The 20,112-nt window shown below is 40.3% G+C and overlaps 1 protein-coding gene across 1 annotated transcript; it reads right to left on the minus strand.

Moving 5' to 3' along the window:
- Positions 1-7,531: 7,531 nt before the first annotated feature.
- On the minus strand, positions 7,532-9,880 carry LOC145041307 (C5orf35). Its single transcript, XM_078989317.1, has 4 exons — positions 9,746-9,880; positions 9,079-9,173; positions 8,697-8,977; positions 7,532-8,595 (listed from the first exon to the last, which is right to left on the minus strand). The coding sequence occupies exons 1-4, from the start codon at positions 9,773-9,775 to the stop codon at positions 7,778-7,780; spliced, it is 1,224 nt and encodes a 407-aa protein (XP_078845443.1). The 5' UTR covers positions 9,776-9,880; the 3' UTR covers positions 7,532-7,777.
- Positions 9,881-20,112: the final 10,232 nt, after the last annotated feature.

The raw sequence follows: 20,112 nt of genomic DNA on the forward strand, positions 1-20,112 counted from the left end.
TTCTTTTGCCCATATTAGGATTGACATGCTAAATGTCAAGGTTGGAAGCTCTAAGTACCCAACACTCAAGTTTAATTTATCAAGAATTTAGACATTTCATAAAATTTAATACACTGACTATTAAAGTTTGGCATGTCGGCCATTCAATTACATTGGCTTGTGGTCTCTAATAAGTATGAGGATCATGTCTCTAAGCACGAAATCAAGTACACTAAATACCTAGGATGTGGTACGCTAAGTACGACATCGAATAATCTGGAATTATCTATTGCTTCATTAAACGAAAAACTTCTTTAAATTTTTGGCGTTCCAGGTTTTTGGGATTTGCCTTCCCTCCACCATTTCCAGGACATATGCGCCGTTTCGATTTTCTTCTAAGATTCTATACGAACTGTCCCATGTTGGACAGCTTGCCCTGAGGCTGGGCTCGGCTTGCCTCATTCTTCCTTAACACGTATTCACCTACTCTGAATGCTCTCTCTTTTACCCTTTGATTGTAATATCTCTCCGTTGCCTGCTTGTATGCGACTTGGCTTATCTCTGATTTTTGCACCTTTCCTCTAGTATGTCTAGGTTCAACCTTAGGTCTTGGGCATTGCTTCCCTCACCTACATTGGTTGATCTCAACGTACCTACCATCATTTACATAGGCAACATGGATTCCATCCTATACATCAAGTTGAATGGTGTTTCATATGTGCTTGTTCGTGGGGTGGTTCTGTACGACCATAATATTGTTGGTATCTCCTCCGCCCAATTCCCTTTAGCTTTACCTAAATGTTTCTTAATTCCATTCATGATGGTTCGATTAGATACTTCTCTCTGTCCGTTTGCCTGTGGGTGTGCTACTAAAGTGAACCGCTGGCTTATTCCTTTACTGGCGCACCATTCTCTAAAGGGGTTCTTAGCAAACTGTAAGCCGTTATCGCTGATGAGCACTTTAGGTGTTCCAAATCTCGTCATAATGTTTTTCCATACAAACTTTATCATGTGCCTCCCGGATATGCAGGCTAGAGGTTCCGCCTCGATCCACTTCGTGAAGTAATCCACTACTACTACCATGTATTTTAGCCTTCTGGGTGCTTCTAGGAATGGTCCCACGATGTCTATACCCCATTGGTAGAATGGACATGGGTTGGATATGTTGTGTAGTGTCACTGGCGGGTTCGCTTGTAGTGGGCGTACAACTGGCACTCCTCGCATTTCCTGGTCAACCCCAATGCATCCTAATGCATCGTGGGCCAGTATATTCCCATTCGGAGCACTTTGCATGTTAAAGCTCGTGCTCCTTCATGTGCACCTGCCCGGCCTGCGTGCGCCTCCTGTAGCATTTCCATTCCTTTGGCCTGGTCTACGCACTTCAGCCATGGCGCCGTGAACCCTCTTCGGTATACTTCCCCATTTACCAGTACGTATGAGAGCTCCTTTATACGTATTTTCCTGGCTTTGCCGTGATCATCTGGCAGCATCCCTCTTTGCAAATACTCCATAAAAGGTGTCATCCATGTGGGCCCAGTGGATGTTAGGGCATTTACCTACCGCTCGTCTATACTCCTTTCCTTAAGCACCTCTATTAAAACCTTCTTCGATAAATTATCAAAACATGTAGATGCTAGCTTACTTAGGGCGTCTGCCCTTCTATTCTCGCTTCGGGGTATTTGCTTGATCGTGAACTGTATAAAATATTGGATTACCCGTCTCACTATTTTTACATACTTCTCCATTCTTTGATCTCTTGTCTTGAAACTTCCATTGATTTGGTTCGCAGCTAGCCTTGAATCTGTTAAGGCCGTTACAACCTTCGCACCCATTTGTTTCGCTAAGCACAGTCCTGCTAGCAAGGCCTCATACTCGGCCTCGTTGTTTGAAGTATGGTAATCAAAACGAAGGGCATAAATCACTTATTCCCCCTCTGGGCTGTTCAGGATTAGACCCGCCCCTGAGCCTTCTCTACTGGACGCCCCGTCAGTATACAACGTCCAAACATTGGTACGTGACTCCCGTGATTTGCTTGTCGAAAACTAAGTCGACCAAACATTGGTACGTGGCTCCCGTGTTTTTTAAACCGAAAGACATCTTGGTGTAACAAAAGGTGCCATGATCTGTATAGAAAGTCATCTTCTCTTCGTCTTCCTTACTCATCAAAATCTGATGATACCCCTTATATGCGTCCAAGAAACACTTTAGCTTGAACCCTTGCAGCGACTCCACTTTCTGATCGATCTCCGGGAGAGGATAGCAATCCTTGGGGCATGCTTTGTTTAGGTCGGAAAAGTCAATACACATATGCCAAGACTCGTCTTGCTTGCGTACCATAATTGGATTAACAATCTAGGTTGGTAAAATTGCTTCCCTTACTATCCCGACCTCCGTCAATTTAACTACCTCTGCATTAATCGTCGTGTTACGGTCCCCTCCCTGGACCCTCTTTTTCTGCTTGACTTCTTTTACCCCTGGTTTGATCATGAGTTTATGATTGATGACCTTCCTATCTACCCCACCATATCCATAGGGGTCCATGCAAACACATGTTTGTATCGCTTAAGGAGGTCCACCATTGCTTTTCTTACGTGGCCTGGAAGATTATGGCCGATACTGACTAGCTAACCGGGATATCTTTCATTAATTACTTCTTTGCCTTTTGCAGGGTCATGTCACAGCTTCTTCGTCTCCTTGGTTATCTCTGTTGGTTTCATGACTGTAAGGCATTGTAATTCTTTGTGTGGAGTGGAAAGTATTGTACACGGACCAACCGAGGTGTCGAACGTCATGATTTCATGCATGGTCGATGGGACCGCTCCCAACTGTAGGATGGTTGTTCTCCCCAAGATGATGTTGTGCTCCGCAGGGTGTCGGATGACAATGAAGTCGATCACGATCGTTTTCTTTTGTAGCTTGTCATGGCTAGTTATCATCAAGGGGAAATGAATTGTTCATAACGGCCATAGGCTGTGACCGATGAATCCGACCAGCCTCCCCGCCGTAGGTCTTAAACTGTGTTTCCAGCAATCCGGGAGGAGTCGGAAAAAATGCTCATTAATTATTTCTGTCGAACTCCCTGTGTCGATATAGAATCTTTGTATGATCACATCCTTAATGGAGACCTGGATTACTAGCGGATTATTGCCTCTCCATCCCTCCGGTCTAGGGTCTTGCGCAGAGAACGTGAGTGTTCTTGTTGGGCATGGGAATCCATTGGTTAGCCACTTGCTCATCCCCACTCCGTTTGTTGCGTACCATGAATATCTCCTTTGGTTGGACCCCATCTCGCGACGTGTTCTTTGTGTATTCGACCTCGAATTTGGCGTGTAGGTTTCGTGCTATTTCCACCAGGCCTCCCTTGAGCAGTTTTTCTTCCATTTCCTTCTTGAGCACCGAACAACTAGCAGTATCGTGTGTCTTGCTTTTGTGATACTCACAATATCGACTCTTGGGTGACTTGGCTGGTTGTTGTTTCTTCGAAACCGTGTATACATCCGGTCGACGACCCCATATGTCGTCTCCAATGAATGGTCGAAACCGCGCCTAAGGCCTCCTTCCTAGGCCGAAATGTCTACTTCCCCCATGGAAGTCTATGTGGCCTGGGTTGTGGCGCTTGGTTGTCATAACATTTAGGTATGCCTGCTTTGTTGCCTCGCCTTCCTCCTGCCGCAAGTATCGTTCTACCCTCTCTTTTAGCTATACTCTCATTTGGGGTTTCTTACCCATAAGTTTTTGCGATAAGGGGCATGGTAAGAGTCCCCATGTGAAGGCGTCAACTATGAGTCCTTCGTCGTATCACGGCACATCTAGTGTGGCGTTGATGAACCTTGTGAAACATTCTCGTACAGTCTCACTCTCCTTCTGCTTGCAGCCTATTAGTGAGTGGGAGTCTCCCTTGTACTTACGCAACTGCATAAAGTTGTTCAAAAACAAGTATTTGAGCTGTGCAAAGTTGGAGATGCTACCTGGGCATAACGTCTTGAACCACGTGCCCGCATTGCCAAGGTTCGTCGGAAATTAGGTGCACCAAAACCTCTCGTCAAGCTTCAGGGATGTCATTGTCCACTCATATGTGTCAATATGGCTATCTGGGTCAGTGGTTCCATTGTAGGTCTTGAGTGTTGGCAGCTTAGCTGTGTTGGGTATTTCGTAATCCAGCAATTCCTTGATGAATGTGGATATGAGGCTGCGAGAGAGACAATCTTGATTTGGGATTGCTGTCGCCCCTTGCAGTTGGTATTGATGGTTTGGACCATACGACGACGACGCATGATACCCAAGACTTGGGCCATAAAAGGAGTGTTGTTGGAATGGCAGTTGGAGAGGATAGCCAGAAGAGAAAGGGTGTATTAGTGCTAACGGCGTAAGCATTGAGTTCTGTTGTATGTTGTGGCTTGGAGCAATGGTAGGTCTGGTCCATCTGCCCGTCATGGAATATATGGGCGGTGTGTGGGCTACCATCATTTGTGCAAGTGGTGGTAGCGTAAGCATTGGACCCGGTCCGCCGGACATTTGGTGTAACGGTGACACCGGTAATGGTGGTTGGACACTGAGGACCTAGCATGATGGTAGCGGTGTTGAATGAACCGATGGCGGTTGTTGCGTTGGTGGTACAAAGAATGGCAGCGATTGAAGAGAAGTGGTCAACAATGGCCCCACATAGGTTGCTGTCGGCCGGTGGGTTGTGGGTTACGAGACGACATTGGTGGTTATTGTGGAGCTTCCCTCACCCGAGGTTGCTCTGTTGGTTGTCGGAGGCAGCGGTGTTTCGTCCAACGTTAGCATGGAACGTATCGGGCTAGTCTGACGTCCACCGTGTCCCTCGCCGTCGTCGGATGCCATTGATTCTTCAGAGTTGCTTTTGGTTTGTGTTCTTCATCTCACAAACGGATGGCTCCAAACGATGCGTATGGCGAACTTGACCTATCCAAGGCTGTTGAATTAGATTCCTCGTCGCATCTGCAAAATATCAAGAGAAGAAAGCCGTCAGCAGTTCCATGGAGGGTGCTCCCGGAAGAACGCTCCGACGGTCAAGTTATAATGCTACTAGGGTTTTTTCTGTGTGTATCTTATCAATGAAATAGTGCTTACCTTTTATACCTAACGCTCTTGCCTAGTCCGTACTAAACAAGATCGCCTTTTTGGGGAGACAAGATCAGGGGCGCTAATTGGAGGATCATGCGCCTTTAACCGTTAGAGCACTCTCATTGGCCCTGATGGTAATGGCCTGATTATGTTGTTCGTCTCCTGGCCGTATCTTTTGTCTTGGAGTTGGGAGTGTCCAGTAACTGGCGCGAACCTTTTGCTGGGACGCCAGGAGTATTCCTAGCGGGTGCTGGCCTTTTGTCGAGGTGCCCTGCTCGCAGCGACGCTAGCTGGCGTTGAGCTTACTAAGCTTGGCCTGGCCGGCGCTAAGGCCTTGGCCAGGGCGTGGTTTTGCCGTGCTGGCTTAGGCACGTCATCATATAGTATTTGAATAAATGAATAAATTTATAAATAAGTTCTAAATCATCTTTGTCGCTTTGTTTACATTTAGTCAACTTTTTTATTTTTGTACATATTTGACCATTTAACTTGTTATATGTGTTCACATATTACCATTATTACCGGCTATAGCGGATGACAATGATAATATGTGAACATATTAACAAGTTAAATGGTTAAATATATATAAAAAATAAAGTTGTTTAAATGTGAACAATAAGAAAGTTTAATTACCATGATAAGTCATTTTCTTCAGATTTTGTTTTTCATATTTGTTTGTATTCTTTTTTTCAAACGTTATTTTTAAAAGATCTATAATTTCCTAAATATTAATTAATTATTAATCAATTCTAAACTTTATATTTTAATTAATAAATATGCTTTTGTTTTGTGAAATATTTTATATAGCCTCTTATATATATATATATATATATATATATATATATATATATATATGTATATATATATATATATATATTTGTTTTTAAACATATACAATATTTTTAAAGTAAATAGCATCTAACAATAAAATTAAATAAATTAAATATGTAACAATAAGTATGGAGAGTCTTTTAAAAAAATAAAAAGAAAATATTACTTAGCAAATAAAAAACAAAAAAAATCATATAATGTAAATGTTTTTAAATTATTACAACTTTTTAATACTCTTTAATTAGAAGTTTATAAACTTTTAGTTTTTTATAATACAACGTTTTAAACTGGTATTTAATGAAAGTATTTTAAAATGTTATAAAAAATATTAAATTGTAATACAAAATATGTGAAATACTTTAAAAATATTGTAAAAGAAAATTTAGAAATAACTATACGAAAGTTATAAAAAATTGCATGAATTGTAAAAAAAAAAAAAAAACAGTTAAAAACCTGTAAGAAAATTTTTAAACATTTATAAAATATTTGGTTTCAAAGTACTTATATTAAAACTATATTAAAATATAAAAATAGTTAAAAAAAAGTTATAAACAAAGTTTAAAGCATTATATTAGAAAAGTCTGTAGGAAAAAATATAATAAAAGTATTGTAAGAAATTATAAAAAATCTTAAGAAAATTGTGAAAATATTATTCAAACTTAGATAATTTTTTTTACATATTTAAACATTTAACTTGTTAAATATGTTAAAATATTACCATTACCAACTATAGGTGACAATGGTAATATTTAAACACATTTAACAAGTTAAACGATCAAATTTATATAAAAATATAAAGTTATCTAAACGTGAACAATACCAAAAAGTAATTACCTTAGCAAGTCATTTTTCTGACACAACAATTTTTTGACGAGATTATTGACTTTCGAGAATGGGGTAGCCTTTTACCATTGACAAACATGATAATATTTAATTTGGAACGTTGTAAGTGTTTGTAAAAAGATATATAGTTAAAAATGAACTAAGCCGGAAGTAAATCATATCTATTTGTCTTGGAGTATAGCTGTTGTTTTCATAATTTTGGTGATAAACAATTCTTTCTTTTTCTGTAATCTTGGTCTTTATTCAAGTTTTTTTTGTAGCGCTTTTTCACTTTTCATCCATGTTCCAAATAAAATAGCTATTTTTGGTTTCTCTGTTTTGCAACTAAAAATAAGTTATTTTATTTTTCGAAAACGGACAAAAACATTATAAAAACCTTAAATAATAACAAAATTGGCAAGGAAAATCTTTTTAGTACCAAAGTTATACTATTTGTAAGATAAAATCCCTAAGTATTTATCGAGTAACCTGTGATACCACTGAGAATTTTTTTCATAAATAAAAATATACCAGAGTTGATCTATGTTAGCTATGTACCTCTATAAATAGTAACACAACCAACTATTATGATATAAAGGTGCAAAAGTCAAACTAACCATTTTCAGATTATATTGTGAAACAATGTGAATAAATTGATATTCAACACAAAATAACAATATGAGATTTAAACAAGAGATTTCCAACTATCTCAGTAACATTTATTAGGATTAAACACAACAAAAAAACTTTTTTTTTTGTTTCATTATACCTACCACAACATTTTCAACATTGTAAAACAAGTTTCAACCACTTCAGTAAATATTTTGATAATTTAAAAAGAAAAAAAAAAAGGAAACGAATGTTTGTATTTCAAAATAAAAAACACTTTCCTTCACGTATTTCTAAACCTGACACCTTACTTATGGATTCTCACCTCCTTACTGCTGATAACCGTTGATAAGAACAGAGTGCAAGTATTTGCTTTTGGATTCTAAATAAAAGTCTCAAAATTATTAAAAAGAATTGTAAATAGGGAGTCAACTAAGGTAAGGTAAGCTTAGCTCCATCTTCTTCGGTCCTCTTCTTCATCCACAGGGGCATACCACGAAGGCCGCCTCTTGGAATTACTCAATCTATAATTCAAATAAACCTCTTCATTACAAAGTGGCCGCATGGCAACAAGTGCAAGACTTTTCATAATCGGCCCTTCCACTTCACCATTATTGTCAGAAACCCCCCCGGACTTAAACCAAAAACTCCCAAACCTTTTCATCTTCACTACCTTTCCCTCTTCACCCCCAAACACTACATTCGGTATATAAACTCTCATACCCTTTTCACTCAAAGGAAAATCATAAGGACAAACCATCACATTAGGCTCCACACCCTTTGGAGGATGGTTTGCAAAATGACCTAAAGCTAATGGATTCCTTCTCTCCAACACCTCATCACCATTAAACCCTAACTTTGACCCTTCTAAAGGTTTACTCAACATCTTCCACATCCGATCTGACCCTGATTCTGAACTAGGGTTTGACTGATAAACCCTAGATTGACCCCATGGTTCTCGGGTTTCACCACCTTGACCCCATGGTTGACCATTGATGATTGTCCCATCGTATCTAGTGATGAGATAAGGGTTTTGTGCATTGATTCTTGGGTATCCAGGGATATAACGGTAAAAAGCCGGAGAGTAGATAACACCTGGGTAGAGTGCTATTACAGAGCCAACATCTGCTTCACCATTTATGAATAAACCTCTTCCAGCTTCTTCATGAGGGATTTGAGATGGTTTTAGGTCAAGTGTGTATCCTGTAACATCTTTTAACTTTTGGGATACTTCTGTGAATGTTAACTGTTTTGTTTCGGGTACATCTGTGCTGAAAATTTCATCATTAATAAGATTCGACTAAAGAAAGGGATTATAATTATAGTATGTGGTTTTAAAGTTCAAGACTTGAATAATAAAAACTAACCAAGAAGATTGATGTTTGTTGGAGTATTTCTTCCAATTGCAAGACTGAGGCCACTAGGGCGAGGGGTAGTGGGGTTTTGTTGGGATGATGATTTAAGTGATGGATCATGAGGGTTGAAGTCAGGAAGGAGGATTTTGTCCATTGATGTACAGAAGTTTGTGATTTGAGAATGGATGTTTTCTTGGACTTGTCTTTCTTGATCTGCTAGTTCAGCTTTACTTGCCATGTTGATTATCTCCTCTATATCTGCATCTTCAGCATCTTTCCCCACACGATTGTAGCTGTAATGGTAAGTCAGTAATCATGGATCATATACAGTATCTGAACAAAAACTAAGTAGAAGTATAAGTAAAGCCATGGTTGAAGGTTAGTGTTGGTTTACCTGGTACAGAGGAAGAGGCGATTTATGTCTGCTTCAAATTGAAGGCGTCTTGGATCTTTTGCAAATGTTGGACTTTTTGCCAGTGTTGCAACGAACTAGAAATAGAAGAGAGCATAAACACAAGTCTGTAAGGCATGTAGCATATGCTATTTTGATTCTTACTATTAGTTATTACTTCCTTCAAATGTAAAATTCCTAGTCAATCAACTATGTTTGCACCATATTGATATGAGTTCATTTACCTTTTCTCTACAGGTTCAGAATTCATACAATAGTTTGAGGTCCAAAGTAACCATCATCATCAAGGTTTAGGTATTTTCTCAGTATTGATGGCGTAGTTAATATAGCACATTTTCAATATTTTGCAAACAAACTACTCCGATCGCAATCCAACCAGAACCCCAATTTACCAAAATAGAGCGGAAGGTGTAGCAAATGTAAGCGGAATTTCATGAATACAGTATAGTGTAACTGTGTAAGCTTACAAGTACCACATAGCAACAGTTTTTAGGGAAGAAATCCGAAAATATAGCGTCAAATTGACGATTCTAACTGCAAAAACCTAAATGCCCAGAACGGAAGGTTACAGCAACGTGGTTGAGGGATTGATAATCGAATGTGAAATTGTTCGTTAGCGTATGCATAATGAAATCTAGATATTGAGTACCTGTTGAAATTTCTGAAAGAGAGACGCCATGAAGTAGGAGAGTAGAGGTGGTGGTCCTCAAGTCGAAACTCTTGGTCTCTCTCAGTTTCGGCTTCCAAATTGACGTAGTTGCCTTTGAGAAGACAAAAGGAAAGGAAAGATGAGGGGTCTAGAAGTACAACTAGAAAATTGTGTACGATCAAAATAATGTAATCTAAATCTAATAGTACATTTTTTAAATAAAATAAAAAATCTTGTTGTACAGATTTTTTCTAAGGTTTAGTTCATTATCATTTTCAACTAGTTTCATTATAAAATTGATCCCTGTAAAAATTAAAAAGACCAATATACCCTTTTAATTTCCTTTTCAACAGTTTCATTATAAGATTGTAGTTAGACTCACTTCTACTTGAAGGTAACTCACCTCAATGTCGTGTTGCGTCTAAAGTGTCCTCGATGTCGGGGTCAATTCCTCTCAACTCCTACACATAAGAACCTTCCTTAATTACCACTTCATGCTTTTAAGCCTTTTTAAGGGTCGACTCAGGTCACAATCAAAGTTAAAGTCAACCCTTTGGTCAAAGTCAACACTGGGTCAAAGTCAACATCTGGTTGACTTAACTCGTCGAGTTGACCAATCAACTCGTCGAGTTCCATAATCCTTAGAACGCTAAAACTTCAACCCTACTCGTTGAGTCTTTCAAGAGCTTGCCGAGTTCTTCTTTAAACGAAGTCGGGACCTTCTACAATTGACTTGTCGAGTTCATCCTTAAACTCATTGATTCCTTCATCATGCAAGATGGCTCATCTAGTCCTCGACTCGTCGATTTCTCCTTCATGCAGTTGGGGCTTAGTCTTGAACTCGCCGAGTTCCATGATCTTCAGGTCCACAATGAACCCAACTGGCTGAGTGTTCTTCTAACTCAACATATTGTCCATTAACATAAGAGGTTTGGGGAAAACTACGACCCGACTCGCCGAGTCGTATGAACGACTCGTCGAGTCCTTCTATCTCTAAAACTATCCAGTCAAGTACAGTTGGTCTTAATGCATCCAAAACATAGATCTGACCTCCTAGGGTCCATATTACACATAAAGTTACAAACTTGACATTCATGCATGGGGTATTTGGCACAAATGGTCCTAAAAAGAGGTTTATATGATGCATGAGACTCTTATAGCAAAAAAGTTGGCACCTTTATGCCATAAGAACCCTCCAAGGTTCAAGATCTGAAGTCAACACTCTACATTACGCTCAATACCCGAAGGTGACTTAGAAATGCCCCAAAAATGACAAGATTCAAGCCCTAAAGAAGATCTAACATATGGGAAGTCGAGGTTGAAGCTTTTTACCTTAAACAAGCTGGAAATGCAACCAATACTTTGGATCTACTGCCTTTTTCTTGAACCTCCAAGCCTTTCCTTCCTTCTCCAAGCTTTAAATCACAAAAATGGCACCAAAATAGCTCAAGAACACTCACAGTTGATTAGGGTTTCGAGAATGGGTTCTGAGGGTAATGGAGGCTACTTAATGTGTTTTGTAACGACCCAATTTTCAAAAGAATTTTTTTTTTCAATTTTTTTATTAATCAAACACATTTCCATAAACCATGAAATCCCAAAACAATTGTTTTAAAATCCACATTCATTACAACTTTATTTAAAAACATCAAAGCGTCCCACAAAATGCATGTATGAGAGTGCACGACATGCCATCACGCTTTGTCCTTGTCCTTAGGATCTGATGTACCTGGAACAAATCCACAACCTGTAAGCTAATGCTCAGTGAGTTCCCCAGAGCATACCCCGCACACAATCCACATAACACATGTCATATTAGCTATAAAGCTACACATACCACATAAGCCATGCATACATAAACCTGTAAGGATGTCGTGGGCTCCCTCCAGGGTCTTACACCTTGGTGTCATTGGCTACCCCACATGGTCTTTACCAGGGTATGCCACAGGTCTACCCCACATGGTCTTACATCCAACTGCCATGGGCTCCCTTTGGGGTCTTTCATGCAATAACATTCATAATCAACCTAGCATATCATATCACAGAACTATCTAACATACTACATACACATGCATAAACCTATAAGGATGTCGTGGGCTCCCCCCAGGGTTTTACACCATCGTGCCATGGGCTACCCCACATGGTCTTTACATGGGAATGTCATGGGACACCCCATATGGTCTTATATCCAATTGCCACCCCCCGGGGTCTTTCATGCAATAACATACAATCACTAGCATACCACATATCTCTACAAACGCTAGTGTACCACATAACATAAAATGGGTCGGCCTTGGTGCCTTAGACCCATTGATATGGTGAGAAGACTCACCTTTGTACGTAGAATCCGAAGGCTGCTCTCCTAACAATCCATATACACTCGTGCTGAACAATAATAATAGTACCCAATGTTAGGATCAAACACCATCTAAGTGGGGAACCCAAATCCCCAAGTCCTTTCACAAAGGCCTAAAAGGTCTTTCTTAGCTAATGGGCCTAAAGTCCATATCCAAAGTCATTAATGGGCCTCATGGCCCAAGAAAGCCCAATCATAACATCCATGGTCCAAAACAAATAAACTGGCCCCCTAACCCTAAAATAAGATCAAGCCCAATGACTAATTGAGGCCCAAAAGCTCAAAGGACCAAAACAAATCCAAGTCCATCTGTTGTGCGTATGTTTACCGTACCACCCTGGTACGTGCAATGTATTGAGCACCTGGGCCTTACGTGTTGTGTATGCTAGATTACGCCCAACGTACTAGTTGGTTAAGCACTTTCTCCATTAAGTGTTTAATACTCGATTTTCTCACGTCCAATAGTCAAATCTAAGCTTATTAAGATGACCTAGGGCATAAATTTGACAACTTTATGCCTTTGCATGTCTCATATGTTCCCAACAACCCCCATTAAGACCTTTTTAAGGTTCCTAATCCATGCATGAGGTCACAACACCCATCAAGACTTCATTTTTATGTTATAAATGGACCAAAGGACCTCATATCTAACCTTTCCAACCTCTGGAGCTTCTCAACTCACAAGAGGAGGTCCAAAACCAACAAAATGGGACCAAACTAGAAAACCCTAACTAGATCTAATGAATAAGATGGAAATATCAAAACTTTATACCTACAGAAGCTCCTCAATGTGAACTAGGTGCAGATTCTTGAAGCCCAATGTTACTCCAAGCTTGATTGACAACTTCTCCTTCTTGAATGGACACAAAAATACCCCCAAATGCACTCTCTAAGCTCAAAAATGATATCACAAACTCTCTCTGGAGTACAAGGGTGAAATAAGGTTGTGGAGGCTGCCTAGGGTTAGGTCCAAGAGGCTTAAGGACATTTAAATAGGCCTCAAGTACAAAAATTAGGGTTTTATATGTCCGTCACGTACGCCCAGCGTACGTGCTGACCCTCCGCGATCCTTCTTGCAAAGTATGCTAAGCGTACCCATAAGTACGCCTAGCATACTTTAGTGACTTATTATGCTATATTTAAAATTCTTCAAGGGCTTCGAGGTAATACATGATTTGGAGTGTTACAACTCTCCCCCACTGGAACTAGACTTCATCCTCGAAGTCTGTAGTTGTGAATAGATTGAGATAATGCTCCCGCATCTCGTACTCCGGCTCAAATGTCTATTCGGAGCCCCTATGGTGCTGTCGTTGCACCTTTCCAAGCTTCACTTCCTTGTTCCGAAGACCCTTTGCCTCTCGATGTAGTTCAAGCTCCTGTCTACCTGAATATCATCCAGTGAAATGACTGCATACTCGTTAGTGACACACTTCCGAAGATGACACACGTAGAACATGTTGTAAATCTGGCTAAGCTCCTCCCGCATATCCAAGCGATATGCCACCTTGCCCATCGGGGCCATGATCCTGAACGGGCTTATGTACTGAGGCCCCAGCTTGCCCCTCTTCCGAAACCTGATGATCCCCTTCCAGGGCGACACCTTTAGTAACACAAAATCCCCCACCTGGAACTCAATATCTAATCGCCACCAGTCGGCATAACGTTTCTGAAAACTCTGTGCGACCTGCAGTCGATCGCGCACCTGCTGAATTAGCCCAGTAGTCTTGAGCACTACCTCAGAGCTCTCCATGACCCGGTGCCCAACCTCGTCCCAACAAATCGGGGTCCTGCACCTCCGACTATATAACATCTCGAATAAATCTCGGTCGATACTAGCATGATAACTGTTATTGTACGAAAACTCTACCAATGGGAGGTATATGTCCCAACTCCCTCCAAAATCCAACACGCATGACCGAAGCATGTCCTCCAGTGTCTGAATCGTCCTCTCGCTCTGGCCATCAGTCTGGGGGTGGTACGTCGTGCTAAAATGTAGCTGAGTGTCCAGTTCCTCATGGAACTTCTTCTATAACCTGGATGTAAACTGAACATCTCTGTCAGAGACTACCGACACTGGTACCCCGTGACTAGCCACTACCTCTCGTACATAAATGTCTGCCAACTTCTCCACAGATATATTGTAACACCCGGTTCCTGGTATATATTTTAATTAAAGTAAACTCATGTTTTGCTTTGGGACTCGACGAGTTGGAGGCCTAACTCATTGAGTAGATTCGACTTTGGATCAGTGGGATAACTGACGTACTCGACGAGTCGGGAGATCGACTCAATGAGTAGGACTGTCTGGATGAAACCCTAATATTTGGGGTTTGCACACTATTTAAACAACTTATAACACCCCAACCCAACCTCCATTGTTCCTCCCAACCCAGAGAATGCCCTAACTCGAACCCTAATCCTCTTTTGAGTGTTCTTGAGCTTTTTGGTGACATTTGTGTGCATTTGAAGTTGGAAGAGAACAAGCAAGCTTGGGAGTTCAAGTGGGAGCTAGTAGATCCATAGGTTTTGCTTCATTATCAGTTCATTCAAGGTAAAAAAATCTTGAACCTTGACCATCTATCTCTTAGATCTTGTTTTAGGGCTATTTGTAACGCCTGTGTTTCTGGGCTTGCCATTTTTAGCAATGTAATAGTCTAGGTTAACCTTTGTAACCCGTTTTGAAATAATATAAGTGTATTATTTGAGTATTATGTGTTTTGTGCTTAATTGCTTAATTATGTGGTTTGATTAATTAAGAATAAAAATAAGCGTCAAAATTTAAGTGTAAAATAAACTCAATATATTTAGATAATGTTGTAGTAGTTGAAACAAGGTTTCCGAAGATATAAAAATGCCGAAATCCGAGTTATAACGAGGAAGTTATGACCTGTCGAAGTTTCGCGACAGAACCGGTAACGCTGAATGACGTAAAAAGTGAAATTTACGTTAGAGCGATAGTTAGCCTTAGTGATCTAAACGAGAATCGAAGATCTCGTTGTTAGTATCAAAGCGATAAAAAGTTAGGCGAGAACGGACGTCAAACGAAGAAGTTATGAATTTGTAACGAAATTTTCTGTCCCGGCCTATTAAAAATAAATAATAAAAATAAAGTCAAAATTAGCAGACGGAGTCTAAACGAAAGTTGTAGAGCGTAGTCTCACCTTCGCGTGGATATAAAGAACGTAGAAAACGGAGTTCGTATGAGGAAGATATGAATTTTCGAAGTTTCTTAAATAATTAATAATTAAATTTAATTATTAAACCTCGGTATTATCCGGAGGCGAGTCACCGGACTCATCCGGAGTACGCCCCGTGTACAGCGAAGAGTGTCGACACTCACACTCAAGGACTTCGGATGACGCATGCAGTGACGTTTCGGAGGCAGTACTCCCCGCGTACTGCGAGGCATCAGCCTCTTATAAATAGGATGCGAGGGCAACCGGCTTCTTTGCTATTTTTCTCCATTCTCTCTCCCGTTTTGCCTCGATTTGCGTGCCATAAGTACCCCGAAGCCCCGGTATCATTCCCGAGCCCCGAAGCAAGTCCCAAGATCCCGAAGATCCCGAGAAATGCGGTTTCCGAGCCGAAGCTCTGCCCGTGAGAAGTTCGACTTTTGTAGAGATCTTCCAGATCTGCTGAAGATTTCTACTTCTACAAGCCGTAGTGTTGTCCGATCATCTTCTAATCAAGTGAGTGTGTAGTTACTTTCTTCTAAACGCATAATTATGAAGTATTTTATATGAAATACGTGTTATGTGTATAATTTTGTTGTTATGTGCGTGAATGTATATTCACTCTCTCCTATCTCATAGATCTAATTTACTTTCTATGAAATATGTGTTATGTGGGTGTGCCTCATCTGTTATGTGGAATATGTATTGAATGAAAATGATATACAGGTTTTAAACTATGTATATAAATATATATTTTATCTACTAATATGTCGGGTAGAACATGGGTAGATAGTTGGTGTGTAATAAACAGATGAGAGGCCTCGATGTTGTTGTTGTTGACCTAGTTATTCAACGGAGTATGGATAACGACCACAGACTCCTTCTAGACAGTCTCGTGGAACGCTAGTAGGTTCATAACCTGTAGGTGTTGTGAACGATGTGTTCATCGGTGTACTCTATCCCCCTCATGGTTGCCTTTAGGATGTCTATTGTTGAGGAAACCCCTTAACAGTAATGTCCGTCCCGATGAAAATCCTAGATTAGGTCCCTTGAGATAGATGTTGTTTTAGGGACGTAAAGTAAGGATAACGGGAATGGGTAATCGGGATAGTGATTGGTTGGTGAAATTAAATATAATTTATTTAATGTGGGTTGAAAACCCTATATGCTCACCAGGCTCCCAAGCCTGACCCACTCAGTTTTATTTGTATTACAGGAAGTGGCGTAAGGGCGTAAGATGGATGAATCATCGAGTTGTTTTGTTTACAAGTATGTATATGTATATATTTGTTTAATGACTTGTAATGTTATCGTTTATGCTTTATTGGTCTGTATCGGAACATGACACCCCGAGTTTTGATTATATAATGAAAATACATTTCTTTTATGAAATGCTTTGGTAAACATTATTTTATCATGTTTTGTTTTGGGAACAAATTCCGCAACACTTTTAAATCAAAAGGATTTACTCTGAAATTATTTTAAAAAGCATAAATGAAATCGGTCTTTTCTGGCCGTGATTTTGGGGATGTCACAGTTGGTATCAGAACATTAGTTTAAGCGAACCAGGAATTTGTAGGATTTCTAAACTTAAACTTAGAATGCTAAGTGGAGATTGCGAGGTGTGTGTCTGTTAAATTTTAGACACAAGCACTAGTTTATTCTAGGAAAGTTGCCTAAAATGCTTTTATGTGCTAAATGTTATATGTTGCCATATATGATATTATTTGTTCGGATCTACGGTTTGTTGCCAACCAGATCTGAAGGTTTATGTGTTTGGGATTTTAAGCGTATGTCTACGATATTAGAACTAGCATGTAATTGTTTCGGAGTGATAAGGATGATTTGAAATCTATCATGAACGAAGATCTAAATTTCACCTTATTCGGTGTGTAGATCAAAAATGGTGAGAACAAGGAGTGGCGTTGGAAACGTGGATGAAAATAGGAATCAACCGCCAGTGATTGAGCAAATACCTGTTGTAGCAGCAGCACCAGAACCAATAACAATGGCTGGGGTGCAAGCCATGATTCGGGATATGTTAGCCGAACAAAGGTAGGAGATGCGACAGATGTTGCATAATAATAGGGACGAACCTATCATACCTATTGAGGAACCTGAATTGATTACCGAACAATCGGAAGAAGGGAACAATAGTTGCATTATGAGTCAAGTTGGGACTCAAGGAGAACGAAGAAACGATCCGAAAAGGAGAAACAACAAGGATGGACGAATGTACAAGAACTTCTTGGGTGCCAAGCCGTCAAGTCTTTCTGGGAGCCCAAAGCCTGTTGAGATAATGGATTGGATCTCCGAAATGGAGATGGTATTTGAAAGTTGCGACTGTAGCAACAAATAGAAGACCGTCTTTGCAGTCAGACAACTGAAGACTGGAGTATTAAGTTGGTGGAAGTTGTTGGCAGATACTATGCCACGAGGAGAAGCTTTGAAAATGTCATGGGAGGAGTTCTTGGAACAGTTAAGGGTGCAATATTGTTCAGAAATAGATCTAATTGATCTGAACAATGAGTTCCAAAACTTGAAGAAGGGGAGGATGAGCATAGATGACTATGCTACTGCATTTACTGAGAAAATGAGGTTATTTCCGTACCTAGTGCCAACGGAACTCTCCAAGATTGAGAGGTTTGCTAATGGACTGCCTGCCGACTTTGGTCCGACAGTCAAGATGGCAACTACTCTGAAAACGGTTGTTCAGTGCAGCTAAGAATATAGAGGCCCAGCAGAAGGAAAAGGGTCTGGAAAGGATAGAAGTTGGTGAAAAGAGGAAGTTTGATGGAACTTCAGGGTCCAATAAGAAAAACAAGTTCTCGAAGTCTGGTTCAAAGGGAAGTGGAGGCGAAGCGAAATGGTGCGACAAATGTAAGAAGAAGCATCAGGGAAAATGTGAGGTAGTGGCCACATGCTACAAGTGTGGAAAGCCAGGTCACTATGCAAATGAATTTACCCTCACTAAGAAAGTTTGTTATGGTTGTGGTGAGGAGGGACACATGTCGAGGGACTGCCCGAAGAAGAAGGAGGCAGCTAGACCCAACATTCCGCCAAACCCAAAGGCGAGGGCATTCCAGATGACACTGGAAGCTGCTAAAGATGAAGTTGATGTCGCTTCAGGTACCTTTCTCGTTAACAATTTGTCTGCCCAAAATTTATTTGATTCTGGAGCCAACTACTCCTTTATATCGCATGAATTTGGTAGAAAACTAGCATTGCCTGTTGATAGACTAGATAATACTTTATTAGTCGAAGTTGCTAGTGGCAAGTTTGTACCTGTTAGCCATCGTATGAAAAACATCTTAATCGACCTTAATGGGAATAAGTTTCACGAAGAATTATTGCCTATCGAACTTAACGGTTTCGACATTGTTTTGGGAATGGATTGGCTTAGTGCCAATGATACCGAGATATTGTGCAAGAAGAAGATAGTTAAAGTGAACCCGCCTGGGAAGGAATCGTTTATGGTGTATGGGGACAAACGCCGAGTGAATTTGGGACTCATTTCCCTACTGAAATCCAGAAAGTGTTTGACCAAGGGATGTACATCATATTTAGCATTCGTGATTAATGCTAAGAAGGAAAAGAAGGTGATGCAGAGTATTCCAGTGGTGTGTGATTATCCAGAAGTATTTCCCGAAGATCTTCCTGGGTTACCACCTGATAGACAAGTGGAGTTCAGAATTGACTTGTTACCAGGAACAACGCCAATAGCAAAGGCACCTTATCGATTAGCACCGACGGAGATGAAGGAGCTGATGATGCAACTTCAGGAGTTATTGGACAAAGGTTTCATTAGACATAGTTCATCACCCTGGGGAGCTCCGGTGTTATTCGTGAAGAAGAAATATGGAAGTATGAGAATGTGCGTTGATTACCGAGAGTTGAATAAGGCAACAATAAAGAATAGATATCCGTTGCCAAGGATTGATGACCTATTCGATCAACTACAAGGTTCGAGCTATTTCTCGAAGATCGACCTAAGGTCAGGATATCATCAGCTGAAAGCAAGAGAGCGAGATATAGGGAAGACTGCGTTCAGAACTAGATATGGACACTACGAGTTCTTGGTTATGTCGTTTGGACTAACCAATGCTCCGGCAACATTCATGGATTTAATGAATAGGGTTTTTAATCCGTTCCTTGATAAATATGTGATAGTGTTCATAGATGACATTCTGATTTACTCGAAAAGCCAGGAGGAGCATGGCAGACACTTGCGAGAAGTGTTAGAAGTCTTGAAGAAGGAGAAGTTGTATGCTAAGTTCTCCAAATGTGATTTTTGGATTCGTTAACTCCAATTCTTGGGTCACGTGGTCAACCAAGAAGGTATAATGGTTGATCCAGCGAAGATCGAAGTTGTGATGAAATGGGAACAACCGAAAAGTCCCACGGAGATCCGAAGCTTTTTAGGATTAGTCGGATATTACCGAAGGTTTATCCAAGGCTTTTCTTCGATTGCTACTCCATTGACAACTTTGACCCACAAAGGAGCTACTTATGCTTGGAGTGATAAGCGTAAGGAAGTATTCGAGAAGCTAAAGAAGAAGCTATGCGAGGCACCGATACTTTCTCTACCCGATGGAGCCGAAGACTTTGCTGTTTATAGCGATGTATCTGGAGTTGGATTGGGTTGTGTTTTGACCCAAAGAAAAAAGGTGATAGCATATGCATCTCGACAACTAAAAAAGCATGAAAAGAACTACCCGACTCATGATTTGGAGTTGGCAGCGGTAGTTTTCGCTCTAAAAATATGGAGGCATTACCTCTATGGCACAAAGTGCAAACTTTTCATTGATCATAAGAGTCTCCAATATCTCTTCAATCAG

Source organism: Lactuca saligna, chromosome 4, assembly GCF_052625555.1.
Source record: "Lactuca saligna cultivar CGN05327 chromosome 4, ASM5262555v1, whole genome shotgun sequence".
NCBI lineage: Eukaryota > Viridiplantae > Streptophyta > Magnoliopsida > Asterales > Asteraceae > Lactuca > Lactuca saligna.

Coding starts and splice junctions, on each gene's coding strand:
- LOC145041307 (XM_078989317.1), bottom strand. CDS start 9,775: ATGGCGTCTCTCTTTCAGAAATTTCAACAG. Junction 8,978..9,078: donor CGCCTCTTCCTCTGTACCAG/GTAAACCAACAC, acceptor TTACCATTACAG/CTACAATCGTGTGGGGAAAG. Junction 8,596..8,696: donor AACAAACATCAATCTTCTTG/GTTAGTTTTTAT, acceptor TTTTCAGCACAG/ATGTACCCGAAACAAAACAG.